This window comes from Mchenga conophoros, linkage group LG11 (assembly GCF_057382185.1).
Source record: "Mchenga conophoros isolate Kocher_MC1m ecotype Shallow Benthic linkage group LG11, M_conophoros_male_GT1.1, whole genome shotgun sequence".
Classification (NCBI taxonomy): domain Eukaryota; kingdom Metazoa; phylum Chordata; class Actinopteri; order Cichliformes; family Cichlidae; genus Mchenga; species Mchenga conophoros.
Window position 1 is genome coordinate 1,352,928 of NC_140536.1, and position 25,275 is coordinate 1,378,202.

Consider the following 25,275-nt stretch of genomic DNA (forward strand, 5'->3'; position numbering starts at 1 on the left):
AGTGCCAGGCCCACCACAAAGACGGTTACAACCTGACCTGCTGCTGAGTCACCTAGAGCAGCGGCAGAGCTACGTCCGAATGCTCTTCGTGGACTAAAGCTCAGCCTTTAATACAATCATCCCGGACATCCTCATCACCAAACTGGTCACTCTTGGCCTCCCTCCTCTCACATGTGCCTGGATAAAGGACTTTCTCACAAACCGGCCCCAGACTGTAAGGCTCGGCCCTCATCTCTCCTCCACTCGCACACTGAGCACCGGCTCCCTGTTTGCTGAGCCCCCTCCTGTATTCTCTCTACACCCACGACTGCAGTTCGACCCACAACAACAATCTCATCATCAAGTTTGCTGATGACACCACGGTAGTCGGACTCATCTCAAAGGGAGACGAGGCAGCCTACAGAGAGGAAGTCCTGAAGCTGGCAGCCTGGTGTTCAGAAAACAACCTGGCACTGAACACTAAGAAAACCAAAGAGCTCATTGTTGACTTCAGGAGACACAGCACTGACTTGGCTCCCCTTTACATCAACGGGGAGTGTGTGGAGAGGGTCCACACCTTCCGGTTCCTTGGTGTCCTCATCTCTGCTGACATCTCCTGGACAGACAACATCTCCCCGGTCGTCAAGAAGGCCCAACAGCGGCTGCACTTCCTGAGAGTCCTCAGGAAGTACAATCTGAACTCCAACCTGCTGCTGACCTTCTACTGCTCGTCCATTGAGAGCCTGCTAACCTACTGCATCACGGTATGGTACGGCAGCTGCACCAAAGCAGATAGAGTGAGGCTTCAGAGTGTGGTCAAGACAGCACAGAAGATCATCGGCTGCCCTCTCCCCTCCCTGATGGACATTTATTCCTCCCGCTGCCTCACCAGAGCAGCAAACATCATCAAGGACAGCTCCCACCCTGGCTTCAACATGTTCAGCCTGCTTCCCTCAGGGAAGCGCTACAGGTGCATCAACACAAAAACCCACAGACTCAAAAACAGTTTCTTCCCCAAAGCGATAACCACCCTGAACTCACACATGCACAGATAACACAGCCCCCCACTTCCCACTTCCTCTATGGACCACCACTGTGCAATACCAATTCTATGTGCAATAACCCAACTGTATATACACAACACTATTTATTACATATTACTTACGTCTTGTATATTGTACATTTTATATATATATATAAAAAAAAAAAAAACACCCAGCACGCCCCTGCGGGCGGTTTATCCTTCAAGCTCGGGTCCTCTACCAGAGGCCTGGGAGCTTGAGGGTCCTGCGCAGTATCTTAGCTGTTCCCAGGACTGCGCTCTTCTGGACAGAGATCTCCGATGTTGTTCCCGGGATCTGCTGGAGCCACTCGCCTAGCTTGGGAGTCACCGCACCTAGTGCTCCGATTACCACGGGGACCACCGTTACCTTCACCCTCCACATCCTCTCGAGCTCTTCTCTGAGCCCTTGGTATTTTTTCAGCTTCTCGTGTTCCTTCTTCCTGATATTGCTGTCATTCGGAACCGCTACATCGATCACTACGGCCGTCTTCTTCTGTTTGTCTACCACCACTATGTCCGGTTGGTTAGCCACCACCATTTTGTCCGTCTGTATCTGGAAGTCCCACAGGATCTTAGCTCGGTCATTCTCCACCACCCTTGGGGGCATCTCCCATTTTGACCTCGGGACTTCCAGGTTATACTCGGCACAGATGTTCCTGTACACTATGCCGGCCACTTGGTTATGGCGTTCCATGTATGTCTTGCCTGCTAGCATCTTGCACCCTGCTGTTATGTGCTGGATTGTCTCTGGGGCATCTTTACACAGCCTGCACCTGGGGTCTTGCCTGGTGTGATAGACCCCAGCCTCTATGGATCTTGTGCTCAGAGCTTGTTCTTGTGCTGCCATGATTAGTGCCTCTGTGCTGTCTTTCAGTCCAGCTTTGTCCAGCCACTGGTAGGATTTCTGGATATCAGCCACCTCCTCTATCTGCCGGTGGTACATACCGTGCAGGGGCCTGTCCTTCCATGATGGTTCCTCGTCTCCCTCCTCTTTCTTGGGTTTCTGCTGCCTGAGGTATTCACTGAGCACTCGGTCAGTTGGGGCCATCTTCCCAATGTATTCTTGGATGTTCGTTGTCTCATCCTGGACTGTGGTGCTGACACTCACCAGTCCCCGGCCCCCTTCCTTCCGCTTAGCGTACAGCCTCAGGGTGCTGGACTTGGGGTGAAACCCTCCATGCATGGTAAGGAGCTTTCTTGTCTTTATGTCAGTGGCTTCTATCTCCTCCTTTGGCCAGCCTATTACCCCAGCAGGGTACCTGATCACGGGCAGGGCGTACGTGTTGATGGCCCGGATCTTGTTCTTACCATTCAGCTGACTCCTCAGGACTTGCCTGACCCTCTGCAGGTACTTGGTGGTTGCAGCTTTTCTAGCGGCCTCTTCATGGTTCCCATTCGCCTGCGGGATCCCCAAGTACTTGTAACTGTCCTCTATGTCTGCAATGTTGCCTTCTGGTAGTTCAATCCCCTCAGTTCTGACTACCTTCCCTCTCTTTGTTACCATCCGACTACACTTCTCCAGTCCGAACGACATTCCAATGTCATTGCTGTATAGCCTGGTAGTGTGGATCAGTGAATCGATGTCTCGTTCACTCTTGGCATACAGCTTGATGTCATCCATGTACAGGAGGTGGCTGACAACTTCTCCGTTCCGTAGTCGGTATCCGTAGCCAGTCTTGTTAATGATCTCACTGAGGGGGTTCAGGCCTATGCAGAACAGCAGTGGGGACAGAGCATCTCCTTGGTAGATCCCGCACTTGATGGTGACTTGTGCTATGGGCTTGGAGTTGGCCTCTAGTGTTGTACGCCACACCCCCATTGAGTTCCTGATGAAGGCTCTTAGGGTCCCATTGATCTTGTACAATTCTAGGCATTCCAGTATATATATATGGAATATATATATATATATATATATATATATATATATATATATATATATATATATATATATGTTTTTCCCTCTGTTAACACTGTCCATATGTACATAGCGCTGCAGAACTGTGCCCCCCCAGCATGTTTACACTGAGTAGGAGATGCTCTGTATCTCATTGTACAACTGTATAGTGACAATAAAGGCATTCTATTCTATTCTATTCTATTCTATTCTATTCTATTCTATAAAGGTATCATGATATTTAGACTCACACCTTTAAGGTATGTTTAGGCTCTTTTCCTCCAAAGAAACAAACAAGTAGTTAGGTTGAGAATCTCTTTGTGGAACAGAACATTGCCGGCCTTTTAAGGTGGAGACCGGTGTCATTAAATAGGATGTTCCCTTCATCCTCTGGGAAATGCTGATGTCTTACCCTAGAGTTCGGCCTTGTTGCCCTACATGATAAGTAGTTTAGAGATGCTACTTGTTTAAATTCCTAGGGTTTGGGTTATTACCAGGATCACATGTGATAAAGTCCTATTCTGACACCATTTGAGCTCTACTCCTTTTTGTGAACCTTGAAGCCTTGCTTTTATTCTCCTTGAGCATTAAGTACACGCAGTTGCAAAAGGCTATTGTTATCCACTGAGAAAACATATTCCTTTTTTTATATTTGTAGTTTTTATTGGTGATCTTGTACAAAGAATTAACATTAGGAACTTTACAACAAACACGGGGACAAAGATCAAATAGCCATATACATTGTCAGTCAATATATCCAACAGAATTTCAATTTCTCAAAACTGTAGTCAGATGTAAGCAATAGTTCCCAGTTGTTTTTCTCCCCCACCCTCCCCCTGTATATAGAGTGTTTATTTGGAATATATATATCTGGACAACATTTTCATAATAGGGAAAGAAACAAACAAACAATCAAAACCAACAAACAATAGCACCAAAGAAGAAGCAAACAAAAAAAATCATCAAAAAACAAACAAACAAACACACACCCAGCTGGACAAGTGCAGGCAGTTGATCCAATCTTGGTGTGATGTCCACCTTATAGTTGCTTACCTAGGTAAGGAGAGTCATTTTTAAAAAAATCACTTCTTAGCTCTTTAATGTACTGGGTCCATCTGGACCAGAGTTTGTTGAATCTGTAATGGTAAATGGACTGGTTCTTATATGGCACTTTTCTACTCTTCTGAGCACTCAAAGCACTTTACACAACTTGTTCATTCACCCATTTGCACAAGCACATTCTCTAACTAACGTTCACACACAGTCATACTTCGATGGATGCATCAAAAAGCTAGTATCTTGCCCAAGGATATTTGGCATGCAGACTAGGGGAAGTCAGGAATCGAACCACCATCCTTCCAATCAGTAGATGACCTGCTCTACTGCCTGAGCTACAGGCGCCTCCAATCTGTCTCTTTGAAGCCGCAAAGACATAGTAAGCCTCTCCATTACGAATATTTGGTACACAGTATTGTAAAGTTCTTGTATTCCCGGTACGTTTGGTTGCAGCCAATGCCTAGTCAATGTTTTCTTAGCTGACATTGTAATAATTCTCAGTAGGCATTTATCTGCTGGAGTGGTTATATTTAGGGGTTCCTGGCCTAAGTACATATGTAAGAAATCAAAGGGGAGTTGGGCACTTACAATCTTTTCCAAGCATTTATGAATATCTTGCCAGAATGAATTAACTTTGGGGAAGGACCAGAATAAATGGTAGTGATTTGCCTTTGATTGCCACATAATCTCCAGCAGGCTGAACTTACATTTTGATGGCTTTGTTGGTCTGGGGTAAGAAAGAAACAAATTATATTTTTCCAGCCGAACTCTCTCCAATTGGATGAGCAGGTTGTTTCCCATTGCACTTTACATAACAGGTCCCAACCTTTGTCCTCCATCATTGAGCTTGTTTCTTTCTCCCATTCTTTTAAACATACAAAGTACTGGTAGATTTATTTTCTTGAAATCTTTGATAGAGCTTTACAACAACCTTCCGAACCACAGTGTTAACGTTATAAGCCATTTGAAATGTATTTAGAATTCTGTTTCCCTTTTCCCAACTGGGCCCTACAATTTCCTAAAGTCTGTTTCTTATCTGTAAGTATCTAAAGGAATCTTAATTGTTTAAACCTGTGTTGCCTCTGAAAATCTGGTAGTTCCCCCTCATGATTGAATGTCAAATAAGAAATAAGGCCTTTCAATTTTCATTCTCGAAATCTTATGTCACCCTGGTTGGGTGGGAACCCTGTATCAAAAGCACACCGTCTTTGCATCAATTCTGCCTTGTTTAGCTTGTTCTCTCTGCACACGTCCTTCCAGATCTTAAAAGTTGATTTTATCCAGGGATTATCAGGATCTTTCAAATGCGACTTTAGTTTACCATCCGCTATCATAGCTTGGATTGGTTGGCCATGAGTAGCTCGTTCTTCTATGTCTTTCCACTGAGATTTAAACAAAGAATCACATAAACAAACTAATGGCTGGGCAGAATAATAATAGTCCTTCAGACATGGTAAAGATAGACCGCCCTTGTCCTTTGGTAATTGTAGTGTACTGTATCTTACCCTGTTTTTTTCCCCAACCATAAATAGTGGGAAACTATCTTGTCCCATTCCACGAATTGTTGTTTTGGGATTTCAATGGGGCGAGTTTGGAAAAGATAAAGCAGGCGTGATAGAATGCTAATCTTCATTGATACTATCCTGTTAATTAGGCCCAAAGTTGGAATGAGGCTTCACCTCATTAAATCCGACTTCATTTTTTGTGTTTAATGGGCCGTAGTTCAAAAAGCATTTTATCGTCTCTGCATAATATCATCCCAAGATATTTTATGGAGTCTTTGCCCCATTTGAGATTGCACTTCTTTTTAAGTTCAACCCCAGGTTGGAAGTTGAAGGTCATAACTTGCCTGATAATGACCCAAATTCCTCTAATATTGTCATTGTTCTGGGTAGAGATTCACTCTGTGGCCTAGGTAGATTAAAATGTCATCGGCAAAAAGAGAGCGCTTCTGATAATCTCCCTGGACATTGATCACTTTAACTTGGTTATTTTGTCTTATATATTGACTAAGGGGATCGATGAACAAAGCAAATAGGATCGGAGATAGTGGGCAACCCTGTCGGCATAATCTTTCAAAGATAAATGGTTTTGATAGGCTGCTGTTTATTTGAATTTTTGCTGTTGGTTTGTTGTAAATTGTTTGAATTGTCTCAGTGACTATCTGATGAAATCCAAACTTATCTAGAACTTTATAGAGAAATGACCATCTTACTGAGTCAAATGCTTTTTCAGCATCTAAACCCATCAGCATTGCCTCTAGATTATTCCTTTTAAAGTGATATATGACGTGGAGAGTCCTTCTAATACTGTCTTGGGTCTGCCTCTGACGGATAAACCCGGTTTGATCCAGATTAATACGTTTGGGTATAACATTATTAAGTCGTTTGGCTATTATGGATGTGTATGCTTTATAATCCAGGTTTAATACTGATATTGGTAATAGTGCCCACAGTTCAATTTATCTTTTCCTTCCTTAGGAACAACAGACATGATGGTGAGGGACCTCCCCTCCTTTAAGGACCCAGTTGCACACTGCCTTCAGCCTAGGAGTTAATTCCTCCTTGTAGGTCTTATACCATTCACCAGTGAAACCATCCATGCCAGGGGTCTTGTGCGGCTTTAGTCTTGCAATTGCAACACTGATTTCTTTATCCATAATTTCTTTAGTTAACATGCTGTTCTCCTGTTCTGAGACCTTCGGGAGGTTTAGAGAACTTTTAGAGAAATTTTCAATCTGGTCCTCATTATTTAGTATGGGCTGGGATATTCATGTCCCCTCCACATATCAGCATTCCTTGTGTTTCAGATGCCATCAGCTCAAACATGTGCTTATAGAAACTCCGGTCGCTCCCAGGGGGAGCGTATATATTAAGAATTGTCACCAGAAAACTGTCAATTCTCCCTTTTACCAGTACATATCAGCCCTCCCTATCTCTTTTGTCAGATAAAAATTCAAAACAAGTCTGTTGTGATACCAATATTGCAACTCCTCTGCGGTGTCCGGACTTATATGATGATGAATAAACATGTTTATTAAAGCCTCACTCCAGTTTTTTTGTGTTCTTGGTCTGACAAGAGCGTTTCCTGTAGTAGGGCTAGTTTAGACAGTATCTTGGCTCTTTTTTGTGGGCTAACTATTCCATTAAAGGAGATGATATTAACAGTGTTTTCCATTTTTAAGGTGGAACATTATTGTCGAAATAAGCCTAGGAATGCCACATTGTCTGAACAGTGCTGCACAGAACCACAGCTAACAGGATAACAATAGAACCAATGATGAAAATTTGACAAGAAAGGGGGGAAAAATAAATAAGGAAACCCTGTAAGATCTGGTGTAATAAGTCCTTAAAGGGGACCGCCACCCACTCTAGAGTGGGCCCCCTGATTGGAAGACGTCCTTGTGCAATTCTCCCACCCTGCATGAGGCAGTACTCCCAGCCTCTTAATTACAACAAGGCGGTAGCTCTAAATATTGTGCATTTCGCTTCCCTTATCATTATATTGTCTCTTTTTGCCCGAAGTCAGCAGAGTTTACAAAAGGAATAATTAAAATAAATAAAAAGCAGGCAATTCGGAAAGGATAAGTTATTTTACCTGTAGCTGGTTAATATGCGTCGACATCTTACTTGTAATAGTGATGCATTTATTGCGGGTCCCTTCTATACAGTTGCAGTCTCTCCTTGACTGACACAGAGTCCATTTGACTCGGGCGCTTCAGTGTGGATCGCTTTTCTCTCTTGTTCCCTTTCGTGGGCCGTGTCAGTTTCTTGATCTGTGCCAACGGCGACTCTGGGGGCTTGTAGATCGCTATTGGGAGGCCCCTGTCGAACATGTCCTTCGTCGCCTCTTCAGCGGTATTGTAGAATGCTGTTCGATCCAGGTAGAATGCTCAAAGTTTAGCAGGAAACGGTGTCTGGAGGCGTATCCCTCACTGTTTTAGGGTTCTCAAAAGATAAGATAAAATAAGATAACCTTTATTAGTCCCACACGTGGGAAATTTGTTTTGTCACAGCAGGAAGTGGACAGTGCAAAAGTTATATAGCAAAAATTAGAATACAATAAGAATAAAATACTGTACACAACTGTACAGAATAGAATAAAATAAAATACTATATACAGTAGAATAAAATATACAATAGGATAAAAATAGAATGCAAATGCTTTATACAACTGAGTAAAAATACAACTTTGTCAGAAAAAGAGTATTGCACTTAGTTTTAATGCACATGTGTGGATGTGTGTGTTGATCAGTTGGAGTCTTTGTTGTGGAGTCTGACAGCCGTGGGGAGGAAAGACCTATGAAATCTCTCCGTCCCACACCGTGGGTGCCGCAGCCACTGAAGGAGCTGTTCAGCGCTGTCAGAGTCTCCTGTTGTCCATCTTAGCTTCTGTGTATGCCTTTCTCTGTTTGAGGACGTCGGGAGCGTAGTCTTGGTCCATATTAATCTGTTTACCTTTCCACTGAAATCCCTTCATTTGCCATGCCTTTTTGAGTATTTCCTCCTTAGTCTTGTAACTCAAAAAGTGAACAATGATGGACCGAGGCGGGGTACCATCTGGGGGGGGGGGGGGGGGGGGGGTGCTGGGGACGCAGCAAGGGCACGATGTGCTCACTCAGTGTCTAAGTTCAAAGTCGAGGGGAGTTTCAGGTTCTCCCTCAGAAGATTTTCAACAAAGTCTATCATAGTGGGCGCACTTTTCTCTTTGTTCTCCACTACTCCATATATCCTGACATTATTTCGGCGGGAGCGCACTTCTTGATCGGCGAACTGAGACGCAAGCTTGGATTGTAGTTTAAGTAGCTAAATACCACGTCCTCCACCATTTCAACCCGTTCCTCCGTGTCCACGATACGTCCCTCCGCTTCCTCGAGTCTTATGTTGGTTTTGCATATTTCGGCCTTGACTTCTTCAAACTGTTGCGTGTTTTCTTTTCTGAAGTCCTTAATTTCCATTAGTATCGCTCTCAGATCAACCCTGTCGCCCTAATTCCTTTCGGCATTTCTGCTAGCAGTGGCCTCAGCACTAGCCAAAATGTCGCCCTCCTCGTTGACTTCACTTTCATCAGTATCCATCACTGTCGTAGTTTCGACTCGTTTCTTGGTTTTCGTCTTGCAGCATTTATCCTTCACCATAGCCCCTTCCTAGTTATTCACTTTCAGCTGTTTATCTTGTTAATATTTGGAATTTCAGAGGCTTTGACATAAAACGGGCCGGGAGCAGAAGTTTCACGCAGCTACCTCCATCACTGCACTGGAAGTCTCTCAGAGAAAACATATTCTATCCACACATTCAGTGTGAGATGTTTAAAATGCATGACTGGAATGGAACGCTTTGGTAAGACTTATCATCAGCCTCAGTCAATTCAATAGACCGCACTCTCAGACGTGCAAGCTTCCCAATCACAGTTTGTCTGTTTTTTGTTTGCCTTTTCTTGGTTCAAACTACTTTAGTTGGTTAACTATTGTCTTCTGCAAAACATATATCTAATGGTGGTTTATTATGTTAGTGTCTTTGCAGGATATTATTCGAAGCAGTGATACGTCTCTCTTCTTCGAGTCATAGGCATTCCCTATGGCCTGTTGCTACAACACCTTTAAATGATTTAATAAGTAAACACACACCTTGTTAGGTAATAAAATTACATCTTATTAAAGGTAATACTGCTTTTGACAGTGGCTTTTTACATGGATGTGTCACAGATCTTCTTGTCCCCAGGCTATACATGTCTGAATTATTTTGCATTAGTATTACAACAGATGGGAGGAACAGCTCATGCAACCATGGTGAATTAATCAAGTAGATAAAGCTCATTCACATGAGAGCTGAGAAAGGAGTAAGCCAATTTATAGAAGAGAGGAAAAAAGAGAAAAGAAACAAATTGTGTTTTTTCCACCTTCCTTATGTTTATGATCATTTGGTAAAAACACTACACACTGTACAAAAAACAAACCAAAACAGTCTATGTTTAAACCCTCCTTCAAAAACTCCAACAACAATTTCATTTCTATTTCGAGAATCCTTTATGTATCCAAGGTAAAGTCTCTCTGACCATAAAATTCTCACTTTAAAGAGAGATGTGGCCAAAACGCCATGAACATAAACATGGCAGTGGATTCACTATAGTGAAATCAACTTTATAAACACATTATATACATCTTCATCTTGATGCATGCTCAATCATCCAGGTAAGTAAATCTCCAAAAGTTGATTAGGGAAACATGCAGTCAGCTGAGACTGAAGAAGTCACTTGGATGAGTGACGAAACGTTTCTCCCACAAAAAGCTATGTCCAGATGAACAGCATCAACTTTTGGAGACATTATATACACATTAATAACCTATTAAAGCTAACTTGAAAAAGTGTGCTCATTATCTAGAAATATCTCTAATGAGTTTGGAAAGTAAAGTTTCTTGAAAATGTTTCACCTCTCATCCGAGAAGCTTCTTCAATTCTAAGAGCAATTGGTGGAGAGTTCCAGGTTTTCAAGCCCTATTGGAAGTGTCCCAAAGAGGGTCCTGGACCCCTGATTGTTCCTCTGCCTAATCACCTGAGCCACGGTGTGAAAATGGGTGTGGCTCACAATCACACCCGTTTACACCTCAGAGCTTTTATATATATCTTAGTGCTGTCAGCGTTAATCTAGTTAAAATGACATTAACACCATAACTACATTAACGAGGCAAATCTCCATTAACCTGTTACTGCGGATTGCCCTGTGCGTGGGGCTGGACCGCATCAACGCGTTAATGAGCTAACCGCGCAAATGCATTGACGCCGTCCATATATGTCTATATTCAAAGGAGCTTGCAAAGAAAAGCGTCTGGACTTCTTTAAGTTGCTTGAAGACGTTTCACCTCTCATTCGAGAAGCTTCTTCAGTTCTAAGGTCAAATGGTGGAGAGTCCCAGATATAAACCTAGTGGGAGTGACCCCCCACAGAGGGACAAAAGGACCCCCTGATGATCCTCTAATCGCCTGAGCCAAGGTGGGAAACTGGGCGTGGGTCCCAATCAGCCAGGGTTTCGGGTGAGTTCATTGTGAAACCTGGCCCCACCTTATCATGCAAATTCCTGAGGTCAGATGGCCCAGCATGTGAGTGGGCGTTAAGGCGTCTGGAAAGGATCTCAAAACTGGATTATAGATGGCAGAGAGTTGGTGTCGTAAACCCCCGCCTCTGTTCAAAGATGGTCGCTCACAGTGGACATAGATGGCTTCTTTCACTCCTCTTTCAAACCATCTGTCCTCTCTGTCCAAAATGTGAACATTGGCACCCTCGAAAGAGTGTCCTTTATCCTTAAGATGCAGATGGACAGCTGAGTCTTGTCCTGTGGAGGTGGCTCTTCTGTGCCATGCGCTTGTTAAGTGGCTGTTTGGTCTCTCCAATGTAGAGGTCTGAGCATTCCTCGCTGCACTGTACAGCATACACCACATTGTTAAGTTTGTGTTTTGGCGTTTTGTCTTTCGGGTGAACCAGTTTCTGTCTGAGCGTGTTGCTGGGTCTGAAATACACTGGGATGTCATGCTTGGAGAAAACTCTCCTGAGTTTCTCTGATACACCGGCTACATAGGGGATGACAATGTTGTTGCGTCTGTCCTTCTTATCCTCCCTCGCTGGTGTCTGGTCTTCTTTTCTGTGCCTCTTTGCTGACTTTAAGAACGCCCATTTAGGATAGCCGCACGTTTTGAGTGCTTCCTTTACATTTGTGTGTTCCTTATTTTTTCCTTCAGGCTTAGAGGGAACATGTTCTGCCCGGTGGTGTAGGGTCCTGATTACTCCAAGTTTGTGTTCCAGAGGGTGATGGGAGTCAAAGAGGAGGTACTGGTCCGTGTGTGTGGGCTTCCGGTAAACTTCGATGTTGAGTTTGCTGTTCTCTTCAATGTGCACAGCGCAGTCCAGGAAAGGCAGACAGTTGTCCTTTGTGTCTTCCCTGGTGAACTTGATGTTTTTATCCACAGCGTTAATGTGCGCAGTGAAGGATTCCACTTCTTGTGTCTTGATTTTGACCCAGGTGTCGTCCACATATCTGTACCAGTGGCTGGTTACTCTTCCTTTGAAAGAGCCAAGAGCCTTCCTTTCCACTTCCTCCATGTAAAGGTTGCTACAATAGGTGACACGGGGGAGCCCATGGCACAGCCATGGTTTTGTCTGTAGAAGCCTTCGTTGTACTTGAAATATGTAGTGGTGAGGCAGAGGTCTAACAGTGTGCAGATCTGATCGGGTGTGAAGTTGGTCCTGTCCTCCAAGGAGCTGTCTTCTTGTAGTCGTTTTCTGACAGTCTCCACGGCCTCCGTGGTGGGTATGCAAGTGAAGAGAGAGACTACATCAAAGGACACCATGGTTTCATCTGGATCCAGGGTAAGTTTCTGGACCTTGTCGGTGAAGTCGGTGGAGTTCTTGATGTGGTGTGGGGTGTTCCCCACGAGAGGAGCAAGGATGGTAGCAAGGTGTTTAGCAATGTTGTAAGTGGCTGAGTTTATGCTACTGACTATGGGTCTGAGTGGGACAGCTTCCTTGTGGATTTTAGGAAGTCCGTAAATGCAGGGTATGGCATCCCCTGGGTAAAGGCGGTGATATGTAAGGCGGTCAATAATTTTGTCCTTTTCAAAGTCTTGAAGGCAAGCTATAACTTTCTTTTTGTAGCTGCTTGTGGGGTCTCGCTTTAGGGCTTCGTAGGTATTGTTGTCACTGAGGAGAGTAGTGATCTTTGTATGGTAATCTGTAGTGTTTAGGACCATGGTGCATCTTCCCTTATCAGCTGGTAAAACAGTGATGTTGTGGTCTTTGCTCAGGGAAGCGACGGCCTTCTTTTCCTGTATTGTGAGGTTGGATGGAGGGACTTTGGCACTGGAGAGCGTGGCTGAGACTTTCATCCTGATTTGCTCTGCTTCTGTCTGTGATAATTTATTAATCCGTATGGCAGATTCTGTGGCTGTGATGAGGTCCACTATGGGCAACTGTTGTGGAGAAATGGCAAAATTGAGTCCTTTGGCTAATACTCTCTTTTCAGATTCAGTGGGAATCCTGTCTGAAAAGTTCTTTACCCATTTCTCCTGACTGGCATCAGGTGTGTTTTCTTCTCTGGGTTGTGTAGGTTCAGGATGAGGAGTGTGTGTTTTTGAAAGCAAGCTGTGAAATTTGTGGGGGGTCACTCCCACTAGGTTTATATCTGGGACTCTCCACCATTTGACCTTAGAACTGAAGAAGCTTCTCGGATGAGAGGTGAAACGTCTTCAAGCAACTTAAAGAAGTCCAGACGCTTTTCTTTGCAAGCTCCTTTGACTACGATGACCTGGATGACTGAGAACCTTCACAGACATATTGCCGTACATTTTGGGAGGAACACCCTTCAACTGGTACGGGAGTATGAAAGGGAATCAAAGAAACTAGCGGATTATAGGAACCATCTCCGTTTCAACCTAAGATGTAGACAAAGCAGAGTTGTTCCTAAGAGCCTGCGCCTTGGATTCACTGTCAGGGGATACAGAGCAGACTTGATTCTACAGAGAGCACAAAATCACATTTTAAGTGAAAGGATAAGACAGGTCCATTTCACCATAGATGCCCTCCAGATCAAGATCAGCCAGACCCTGCAGGAACTGGAAATCCTTCTACCCTCTCCAATCTTAGAAGAGGTTTACAAGTTTGTGGACAAAGCTCAGCGGGCCCAACACTCTAAAGGAAAAGAAAGACAACGCAGGAAATTCCACACCTTGCTTTCAAAAACACACACTCCTCAGTCTGAACCTACACAACCCAGAGAAGAAAACACACCTGATGCCAGTCAGGAGAAATGGGTAAAGAACTTTTCAGACAGGATTCCCACTGAACCTGAAAAGAGAGTATTAGCCAAAGGACTCAATTTTGCCATTTCTCCACAACAGTTGCCCATAGTGGACCTCATCACAGCCACAGAATGTCATACTGTGTATGGTTGTGTGTGCGTGACAAATAAAATTTGAATTTGAAAGAATCTGCCATACGGATTAATAAATTATCACAGACAGAAGCAGAGCAAATCAGGATGAAAGTCTCAGCCACCCTCTCCAGTGCCAAAGTCCCTCCATCCAACCTCACAATACAGGAAAAGAAGGCCGTCGCTTCCCTGAGCAAAGACCACAACATCACTGTTTTACAAGCTGATAAGGGAAGATGCACCGTGGTCCTAAACACTACAGATTACCATACAAAGATCACTACTCTCCTCAGTGACAACAATACCTACGAAGCCCTAAAGCGAGACCCCACAAGCAGCTACAAAAAGAAAGTTATAGCTTGCCTTCAAGACTTTGAAAAGGACAAAATTATTGACCGCCTTAAATATCACCGCCTTTACCCAGGGGATGCCATACCCTGCATCTATGGACTTCCTAAGATCCACAAGGAAGCTGTCCCACTCAGACCCATAGTCAGTAGCATAAACTCAGCCACTTACAACATTGCTAAACACCTTGCTACCATCCTTGCGCCTCTCGTGGGGAACACCCCACACCACATCAAGAACTCCACCGACTTCACCGACAAGGTCCAGAAACTTACCCTGGATCCAGATGAAACCATGGTGTCCTTTGATGTAGTCTCTCTCTTCACTTGCATACCCACCACGGAGGCCGTGGAGACTGTCAGAAAACGACTACAAGAAGACAGCTCCTTGGAGGACAGGACCAACTTCACACCCGATCAGATCTGCACACTGTTAGACCTCTGCCTCACCACTACATATTTCAAGTACAACGAAGGCTTTTACAGACAAAAACATGGCTGTGCCATGGGCTCCCCCGTGTCACCTATTGTAGCCAACCTTTACATGGAGGAAGTGGAAAGGAAGGCTCTTGGCTCTTTCAAAGGAAGAGTACCCAGCCACTGGTACAGATATGTGGACGACACCTGGGTCAACATCAAGACACAAGAAGTGGAATCCTTCACTGCGCACATTAACGCTGTGGATAAAAACATCAAGTTCATCAGGGAAGACACAAAGGACAACTGTCTGCCTTTCCTGGACTGCGCTGTGCACATTGAAGAGAACGGCAACCTCAACATCGAAGTTTACCGGAAGCCCACACACACGGACCAGTACCTCCTCTTTGACTCCCATCACCCTCTGGAACACAAACTTGGAGTAATCAGGACCCTACACCACCGGGCAGAACATGTTCCCTCTAAGCCTGAAGGAAAAAATAAGGAACACACAAATGTAAAGGAAGCACTCAAAACGTGCGGCTATCCTAAATGGGCGTTCTTAAAGTCAGCAAAGAGGCACAGAAAAGAAGACCAGACACCAGCGAGGGAGTATAAGAAGGACAGACGCAACAACATTGTCATCCCCTATGTAGCCGGTGTATCAGAGAAACTCAGGAGAGTTTTCTCCAAGCATGACATCCCGGTGCATTTCAGACCCAGCAACACGCTCAGACAAAAACTGGTTCACCCGAAAGACAAAACGCCAAAACACAAACTTAACAATGTGGTGTATGCTGTACAGTGCAGCGAGGAATGCTCAGACCTCTACATTGGAGAGACCAAACAGCCACTTCACAAGCGCATGGCACAACACAGAAGAGCCACCTCCACAGGACAAGACTCAGCAGTCCATCTGCATCTTAAGGATAAAGGACACTCTTTCGAGGATGCCAATGTTCACATTTTGGACAGAGAGGACAGATGGTTTGAAAGAGGAGTGAAAGAAGCCATCTATGTCCACTGTGAGCGACCATCTTTGAACAGAGGCAGGGGTTTACGACACCAACTCTCTGCCATCTATAATCCAGTTTTGAGTTCCCTCCCCAGACGCCTTAACGCCCACTCACATCCTGGGCCATCTGACCTCAGGAAATCACATGATAGGGTGGGGCCAGGTTTCACAATGAACTCACCTGAAACCCTGGCTGATTGGGACCCACGCCCAGTTTCCCACCTTGGCTCAGGCGATTAGAGGATCATCAGGGGGTCCTTTTGTCCCTCTGTGGAGGGTCACTCCCACTAGGTTTATATCTGGGACTCTCCACCATTTGACCTTAGAACTGAAGAAGCTTCTCGGATGAGAGGTGAAACGTCTTCAAGCAACTTAAAGAAGTCCAGACGCCTTTCTTTGCAAGCTCCTTTGACTACGATGACCTGGATGACTGAGAACCGTCACAGACATATATATCTATATAAAATTCTCCTCTTGCGCCTGTGGGCGGTCTATGCTTCAAGCTCGGGTCCTCTACCAGAGGCCTGGGAGCTTGAGGGTCCTGCGCAGTATCTTAGCTGTTCCTAGGACTGCGCTGTTCTGGACAGAAATCTTAGTTGTTCTTGGGATTTGCTGGAGCCACTCGCCTAGCTTGGGAGTCACCGCACCTAGTGCTCCGATTACCACGGGGACCACTGTTACCTTCACCCTCCACATCTTCTTGAGCTCTTCTCTGAGCCCTTGGTATTTCTCCAGCTTCTCGTGTTCCTTCTTCCTGATGTTGCTGTCATTGGGAACCGCTACATCGATCACTACGGCCGTCTTCTTCTGTTTGTCTACCACCACTATGTCCGGTTGGTTAGCCACCACCATTTGTCCGTCTGTATCTGGAAGTCCCACAGGATCTTAGCTCGGTCATTCTCCATCACCCTTGGGGGCGTCTCCCATTTTGACCTCGGGACTTCCAGGTTATACTCGGCACAGATGTTCCTGTACACTATGCCGACCACTTGGTTATGGCGCTCCATGTATGCCTGGTGTGATAGACCCCAGCCTCTATGGATCTCAGAGCTTGTTCCTGTGCTGCCATGATTAGTGCCTCTGTGCTGTCTTTCAGTCCAGCTTTGTCCAGCCACTGGTAGGATTTCTGGATATCAGCCACCTCCTCTATCTGCCGGTGGTACATACCGTGCAGGGGCCTGTCCTTCTTCCTCTTTCTTGGGTTTCTGCTGCCTGAGGTATTCACTGAGCATATGGTCGCGTTTGGTCATCTTCCTGATGTATTCGTGGATGTTCGTTGTCTCATCCTGGACCATGGTGCTGACACTCACTGGTCCCCGGCCTCCGTCCTTCCGCTTAGCGTACAGCCTTAGGGTAGTGGACTTGGGGTGAAACCTTCCATGCATGGTCAGGAGCTTCCTGGTCTCGATGTCAGTGGCTTCTATCTCCTCCTTTGGCCAGCTTATTACCCCAGCAGGGTACCTGATCACGGGCAGGGCACAGGTGTTGAAAGCCCGGATCTTGTTCTTACCGTTCAGCTGACTCCTCAGGACGTGCCTGACCCTCTGCCGGTACTTGGTGGTTGCAACTTTCCTAGCGACCTCTTCGTGGTTTGCCTGCGGGATCCCCAGGTACTTGTAACTGTCCTCTATGTCTGTGATGTTGCCTTCTGGTAGTTTGAGCCCCACAGTTCTGACTATGTTCCCGCTCTTTGTTATCATCTGACTACATTTATTCAGTCCGAATGACATTCCGATATCGTTGCTGTAGTGGATCAGTGAATCGATGTCTCATTCACTCTTGGCAAACAGCTCGATGTCATTCATGTACAGGAGGTGGCTGACAACTGCTCCACTCCGTAGTCGGTATCCATAGCCAGCAATGTTCCCTCTAAGCTGCGCATGTGCGAAATTGCGCACTGTTCTGTTGGCACGGTCTCTGCGCACAGAAAATCTGCGTGGCGCACAAAAAAAAAAACTAACCTGAATTGAAATTAAAATTAATACTTCAACAATGATGTTTTGCAGTGTTAGTCAGTAAGTGACTGGCTGCTCCCATATGGGATTAGAACGATGCCTCCTTATCCCATAGTTAAGCCGATGCGTATATATATGGGGTGATCGTGGCTCAAGAGTTGGGAGTTCGCCTTGTAATCGGAAGGTTGCCGGTTCGAGGACAGTCTCCGGCTTGGACAGTCTCGGTCGTTGTGTCCTTGGGCAAGACACTTCACCCGCTGCCTACTGGTGGTGGTCAGAGGGCCCGGTGGCGCCAGTGTCCGGCAGCCTCGCCTCTGTCAGTGCGCCCCAGGGTGGCTGTGGCTACAATGTAGCTGCCATCACCAGTGTGTGAATGTGTGTGTGAATGGGTGAATGACTGGATATGTAAAGCGCTTTGGGGTCCTTAGGGACTAGTAAAGCGCTATATAAATACAGGCCATTTACAGGCCATACGCAGCCAATCAACGTGGTTGACAGGCTATGACAGCGTCCTTATGTGCTGATACCAGTATTTTAGCTAGCAAAGCAGCGTAGCTGATGAGGAGTGAAGCTACGTTAATGACAACGTGTACAACCATTGGAGATGTGAGCAGGACAGACGGAACAACTGACGGACAAAGTGTGGACTTTATACCAGTTTTTAAATTGTGTTGATCGGCCACGTAAAACCAGAGTTATGATAAAAATATCTGCAATGCTTGGTTTTCTTCCTGAATACTGCCGTTGTTTATATTTACTGCGGGAAGAAACGGTAAAACGCCGTTTTATAAGAAAAAAGGCTCGAAAGCCTGTGAGCAAAAACAACCCCCCCCCCCCCCCACCTTTCCTATTGGTCCAAAAAAGTACCGTGTCGACCAATCAAAAAATGATTTGGCAAAGTGGCATCTTGTTGTTAAGAAACGGGGGGAAGTTTTAGGAGTGACGGCGGTGTTTTGAGATGTGAGAGATTTGAGACGTTCAGCGCAAATCTTGTGTAGGCAGTGTGTAGTGTAAGGCAAGGCAAGTTTATTTGTATAGCACAATTCAACAACAAGGTGATTCAAAGTGCTTTACAGAGACATTAGAAACAAAAACAAATAAAAAGCATGATTTAAAATTGATTAAAACAAGCAAGCAAGCAAACAAACAAACAAACAAACAAACAAACAAACAAACAAAACAGTATATAAATCAAAACAGATAAAATCAGAACAGTAGATAAAATCAGTAGTTAATTGAGTCAGTAGTTTTGTTGTGTGTGTCAGAACAATGAGGCGACTGCTGAGTGTTACAGGTGTTACAGCAGTGATACATCTGCTGCTGTCAGGCCTGCAGGTATCAGGCTGTTGTTCTCCTTCATCTCATAGTGGACACAAATTATTTTTTGGAGTGGCACAAATAATTTGTGTGGCATCAGATTTGATGCAGAACAGCTGATTGTTCTGTAAATAGTTTGAAATGTTTATTTAAAAAAACGCCTTGGCTGCATTTAAAAAAATAGCTGCAAAAAACTTTGTTGTTTGCCAAAGTCAGTTACTTTTTTGAAGAAGTAACTATATAATTAATTGCCCAACATTGGTCATTAAATATTGTAGTTTGCAGACAGAGAGTTACAGACTCTCTCCCAGACCACAGACTCATAATACAAGTCAGAGCTTTATAAAAAATAATAAAAAAAAGTAAGTTTTGTTTTTCGAAATTGGAGTTCAAGTTATGTTTACTTCCAATAGTGTTAACATGCTACACAGCTCATGAACAAGATTTATTTATTAATTTTTATTGTAAGTGGACTAAAGCAGTTAATTAAAAGTAGTCTAACATAAATGTAAAGGCTGTAATTCGATTATTTTAATAAATCATGTAACTTGGATGGATGAGATGCCGGCGTGACCACAGCGCACACGTCTGATGTCGCTCACGGTGGTCAAAGGGACGCTCAGGGAGTTTGTGTGTTGCTCAGACACGTGAAAAATTAGAGGGAACATTAGTAGCCAGTCTTGTTAATGATCTCACTGAGGGGGTTCAGGCCTATGCAGAACAGCAGTGGGGACAGAGCATCTGCTTGGTAGATCCCGCACTTGATGGTGACTTGTGCTATGGGCTTGAAGTTGGCCTAGCATGTTGTCCACCACATCCCCATTGAGTTCCTGATGAAGGCTCTCAGGGTTCTGTTGGTATTGTATAGGTCTAGGCATTCCAGGATCCAGGTGTGGGGCATCGAGTCATACGCCTTCTTGTAATCAATCCAGGCAGTGCCTAGTTATGTAGTCTTGGCTGACTGTGTACCTGGAAGAATTGATGCTTTTTTGAAGCCAAAGGGAGGTCACACCAAACATTAATTTGATTTAGATTTCTCTTTTGTTCATTCACTGCATTTTGTTGATTGATTAAAAATAAATGATTAACAGTCATATTTTTGAAAGCATTTTTTTTGTTTACAGCATTTTTCTCACCTGCCTAAAACTTTTGCACAGTACTGTATATACACATATATAAAATATATTTAATGTCTTATTTAAAGTAGAACTTACCTCATCTAGTTCTCTATACATATTTACGATAATAATGGCCAGCTTATTTTATGACAACCTTATTTTTATAAAACCTTAGTTTTTATAAAAGTAAAAACTTAGTTTTTATGACAACTCTAAGTATTGTTAGCTACTAAACTACTGTTAACTGCTCTGTTAGTGTTGTAAGGTGATAGCCTAAGTTAATAACTACAAGAGACATAGTCCTAAACATAAATTAAGGAATAAAAAAGGTTTTACTTACCTTGCAGTCCAACAGCAGGTGCTAAAATATGGGTTTGATGTTATCCATTGTTATAATCCATTGGTTTATGCAAGCATGTCTCCATGAGGCAAGCCAAAAAGAAAAAGTGCAGACTCCCAGTAGGCAGCAGTCTACCACCGACTGGCAGCCAGCTCTTTGCAGGCTGTTCCATTTATGCTGTGGAAAGGGAGTTTTTCCTTCCCACTGTTACCAAAACACTGGCTCACAGGGGGTCAAATGATTATTGGGGTTTTGTGGGTTTTTTGTATTATTGTAGGGTTTACCTTGAGGTGATTGTTGTGGTGATTTGGCGCTGTATAAATAAAACTGAATTGAATCAACAAGCTTTGGTACTCTCACTGATTAAATTAAAAAACGTTTAATGCTTTAGTTCACTCTGTATTTAGATCTATTTTAAAACGTCTATTCATCTCCACAATTTTAGGGAAAATCATAATTCCTTTTACAACTAAAGTCCTTTATAGATGGTCATAGCATTCTGGGCATAAAACTGCCCACAGTACCAAATTTGAACTTTGAAGACTTAATTACCTTGAGGACCTTTGACTGAGATGTACTGCTGCTTTTAAAGGAGTAGACCACACCATTCTCAACATGACGTGTCTTGACAGGAGACATCAAAAATAGTGTCGAAGGCAACATTTATCACAGAGAACCTTCTGACTTCACCTTGGTATGTCTACATAATCTTCATCTTCTAACCCCTGGAGCTAATTAAAAAAAATGGCCTAGTTTACCTTTTTTTTTTATATACAGCTGTTCTACTCTACTTGATTTTCCTGACTCAAAGCACAACATGCATCATTCACCCATTTATAGAAGCCTTTCAAATTTCCATGCTTAAGTGCTTTCTATTTCTAATTCACACGCATTGATAGTCTGGATGCATCGGAGAGCAACTTGAGATTCCGTGTCTTGCTCGAGCATACTTGGTATGCAGAAGAAACAGAAACAAAAACAAAAAGAGTCCAAACAAAACAGAAAACAGACCAGTGGCTGGCCCGGCCAAAGGACAGTCAGAGAGGAGGTTGGCCCAGTCATGTACAGTATTGAGGTCTAGAGGCAGAGGCCAGTGCAGGCAAAACCATTCAGGAAGTCTGCCAGGAGTCCAAAAACTGAGATGAAGCAATTCAGGAGGAAAAATAAATTCAGGGAATTGGCCAGGGGAATGAAGAATGAATAAAATGAAGGAACCCTGGGAATGGGCAACTGAAGAGATGTGGCTTATCTTGCTGCAAAGATGATTAATTGGAGGCTGGTATTGACGGAGACTCCTCAGAAAGCAAAGCCAGTGGTCAACGAATTGGAAGAGAAGATAGAGACCCTATGGCTTGGGTTCAGCTTACAAGGGACCCTCGGCCTCAGGCCAAACAGGACCAACTGGCTCAGATGGCTCGGACCCCACTGGTTTGGGTGGTGTGGACAGCACTGGCCTGAAGACCACTGAGAAGAGGTGATCAAGAAAACCTGGAAAGCGGAAGCAGAGGAAGCTTCAACCCACTGGCCATGGCTGCAAAGAGGAGCAGATATCCTGCAGCAGCTTTATGAAGGAACTCATTTACCACAGCAGTGACATGAAGGAGCTTGTCTACCGTCTTCCTCCCTCGGTTCTGTTAACATATTTTACAAACGAGAAGTCTTTGGAGAAGTAGAGGATTCTTCTTTAATCATGCATCTATAGTGACCAGCATGGCTGACAGTTTTTATGTTAGGGGACTGGTCAAGGATTTTTTGCACACTAGTCATTTCCTTTCTGTACCTTGAAACAACAAAATACAAAAACAAGCCAGTATATACACACAAGGTGATTAGGGAGATGGGAAACGCCTGGGAACACAGCTGAACAGACTGGCTAACGAGACAAGAGAAAGTAAAACTAAACACAGGACACACACAAAACAAAACAGGAAATAACTAACATTGACACCAGGAATAAGACACACGAGCTTAGTACAGAGACAGAAGACAAAACACAGAAACAGAACCAGAACAGACAGAACAGTTTAACAGTTTAAAGAAATCATTAAAAGCTCAGAATTACCATGACATTATACCCATGATGAGTATATATAAACCTTTGAAAATCTGTCAATTTAAGACTTTATTTAAGAACATACAAAACTCATTCTAAATTCTAACTAACTCAACAGCAACGATTTGGATGAACCAGGATATTTTAAAGCATTTACAAATATAAGGCCCCTTCAGTGTCATCAGTTTCACTGAGGGTTTAGCAGAAATAAAAGAAGAGGACAGCATTAGCCTTCCCATCATGGCAGAAGCAGGTGGATGAAAACTTTATTAAACTGGTGATGACTTAAGAGGATCAGCCAGCACAAATTATTTCAGTAGCTTGTACTTGTAATTTTGAATTTCATAAGATTTTGATCCAGTATTTCTAAACTATGAGGATGTAACATATTGGATGGATTCTTTTGAACTATTTTGGTTTGGCAGCTATTCATTGTATGCACTAGTTGTGCTTCCCACCCCTTCGCGCATGGTTTGAATGAAATCAGCTCTGAATTCCTGTGCGTAGGCTCTTGGAAAAATACCTTGGCTGTCTGCCTGACTTAGAGTATAGGTGGTTATCTGACTCTCTGTGTATTCACAGCCACTGCTCTCGCCTTATCAGCAGTCTGAAGCTTGCATGCTCAATTGCCTGATTTGTCAAGAGTGACTCCAAAAGATTCTGATAGGCACTCCACAAATCACCCAGTTGATCTAAAATATCGACCAGCCACAAAAAGTCATTACACACAATAATGGCGGGCAGGACCTTGAAGATGTGACTTAATTGCTTTTCAAATAGCTTCAAAAATGGCTTCAAATCTGCCTCCCCAGACAGTAATGTGGTCTTGGACTTTTCATGGTGATTACAGGTGTACTAAGTTGGGCACTGTGCTCTGCTACTGAGAGTACCCTGCTGCTGCTTATGCCTGTAAGTGTTATCAGCTTTATGGGCATCAAAGAAGAACATTATGGTCATACAAATTCAGACTGTTCACACTGCTGTTTAGCATGCTTGTCTGCTTCAACTTATATTCCACTCGTAAGCGATATTGACGGAGGCAGGCAGAAAGCATGACGTACTGCTATAGCTCCAAACAAATTCTGCTAAACCTAATGAAATTTGGAAAGTAGATGATTGCATGCATTGGCAGTATTTGAAAGTGTGATTGTATGAATGTCACTCACACACACACACGTTAACTCTTTATGAATCTCTAAATTTAACGTTACAACTTTAGGATGATCAAAACATACAGTACATGGCTTTTACAATGAATACATTTAGCTAAATTATAAATTGCTTTGTGTTTAAGTAGTTAAATATTATTTTCTCACATTACACTTCTATGTCTCCTCAGAAAACCAAGATCTCAACATATGACAAAATGTGGGAGTTTATGAGCAGTCGGCGGCACTCTGTGATGGTGAAGAATGTCGAGGAAGGCATTCACCGTGTGCTCACCTCGGACTACGCATTCCTCATGGAATCCACCACCATCGAATTTGTCACGCAGCGCAACTGCAACCTCACACAGATTGGAGGCCTCATTGACTCAAAAGCCTATGGGGTCGGGACCCCAATGGGTATGTGACACGTGTTATAATGATGTGTTTTGCTTAGAAACAAATGCTCTTAAGGTTGTTGCATATACAGTATTTTTTTCTAGACTCTACAAACTACTTAGAGCGATCTATTTTGCAATGCATTAGGAAATCTGAAATCAAGTTTTAGTTGCCTTTTGAGTTGCTGTTTCTTTGAAATGTGTTTCCTTTCTGCTCTTCATTGGCAACGTCAGAACTTTGAGCCAGCATGAAATGTAAGACTAACATAGCCACTATGATGTCTCCAATTAGGGGAAAAATCTGCAGATGCAGTTACTAGCTAGCAAATTTGTATTTTTTTTTTTTGTTCTTTTTCTTATTTAACAGCAGCTAACGCACCGAAAAAAACCCATCAGGATATGCTTAAAGCTCACCTCGGTATCACTGTCAACGGATAGAAGTGACCTTCGATAATATACTTTTTTCAAAGCCTCATTGAGAGTAAATAAACATGAACACATTGATAGCTGAGGTAAACAGCAGACTGACAGCTTACATCAGAGAGGAACAGCAGCCAGAGTTGTTTGTCCTACAGCACCCCCCATAGAAATCAGAATTCAGTTGACTCCAGTCTGCAATCTACTGACCTCTAGTGGTGAGATTTTACACACTCTCTTTAAAAATATCAATAAGGTCAGACAAAGAAATATGGATTTCAGTCCAGAAATGTCCTCCATTATGCCAAATTTTATGCCTTAAGTGGGTTATTAACATAAAAGGTCAGGTCCTTTAACATAGGTATCTCTTTTGACTCAAGTGTAATTGCAAAGAACATGTTTTTGTTGCAGAACAGCACCTCAGTATATTAAGTGGCTGTACACTATGGAGGTTAAAAAAGCAGTTATTGTGAAAGCTTTATTGATGGCTCTGTAATGGAAGCAAATACAGATTTTCCACTTTGACACTGCACTTGAAGGATAGAGGTCAGAGCCTAATTATTGTAAGCCCTTTAATTAGATGGATTAGATGATGTTTAGTTCATAATAGGTGTCATTGTCTGATGTTGAACAGAATCCTGATTATTATTTTTTTGTTATTTTGTTGACTTCACAGTGGCTTTTAAACATATTTTATGTCATTCCTTTACCACATAATTAGTGATTTACTGGTAATATAGCCTACTTCTACTGGTAATGTAGTAGTAGGAAGGATCAAAGAGATGATTCTGCTTTGATGTTTCATAAATCAAGATGATGAATATATCGAGGTGTGGTATACTT

The 25,275-nt window shown here is 43.5% G+C and overlaps 1 protein-coding gene across 3 annotated transcripts in view; it reads left to right on the forward strand.

The window, feature by feature from the left end:
• Positions 1-25,275, forward strand: part of grik2 (glutamate receptor, ionotropic, kainate 2) — a 336,418-nt gene that overhangs the window by 267,982 nt on the left and 43,161 nt on the right. For all 3 annotated transcript variants that reach the window (XM_085290496.1, XM_085290498.1, XM_085290497.1), the window contains exon 15: positions 23,812-24,037. In XM_085290496.1, coding sequence (XP_085146622.1) covers positions 23,812-24,037 — 226 coding nt within the window. The remainder of the gene's footprint in view (positions 1-23,811; positions 24,038-25,275) is intronic.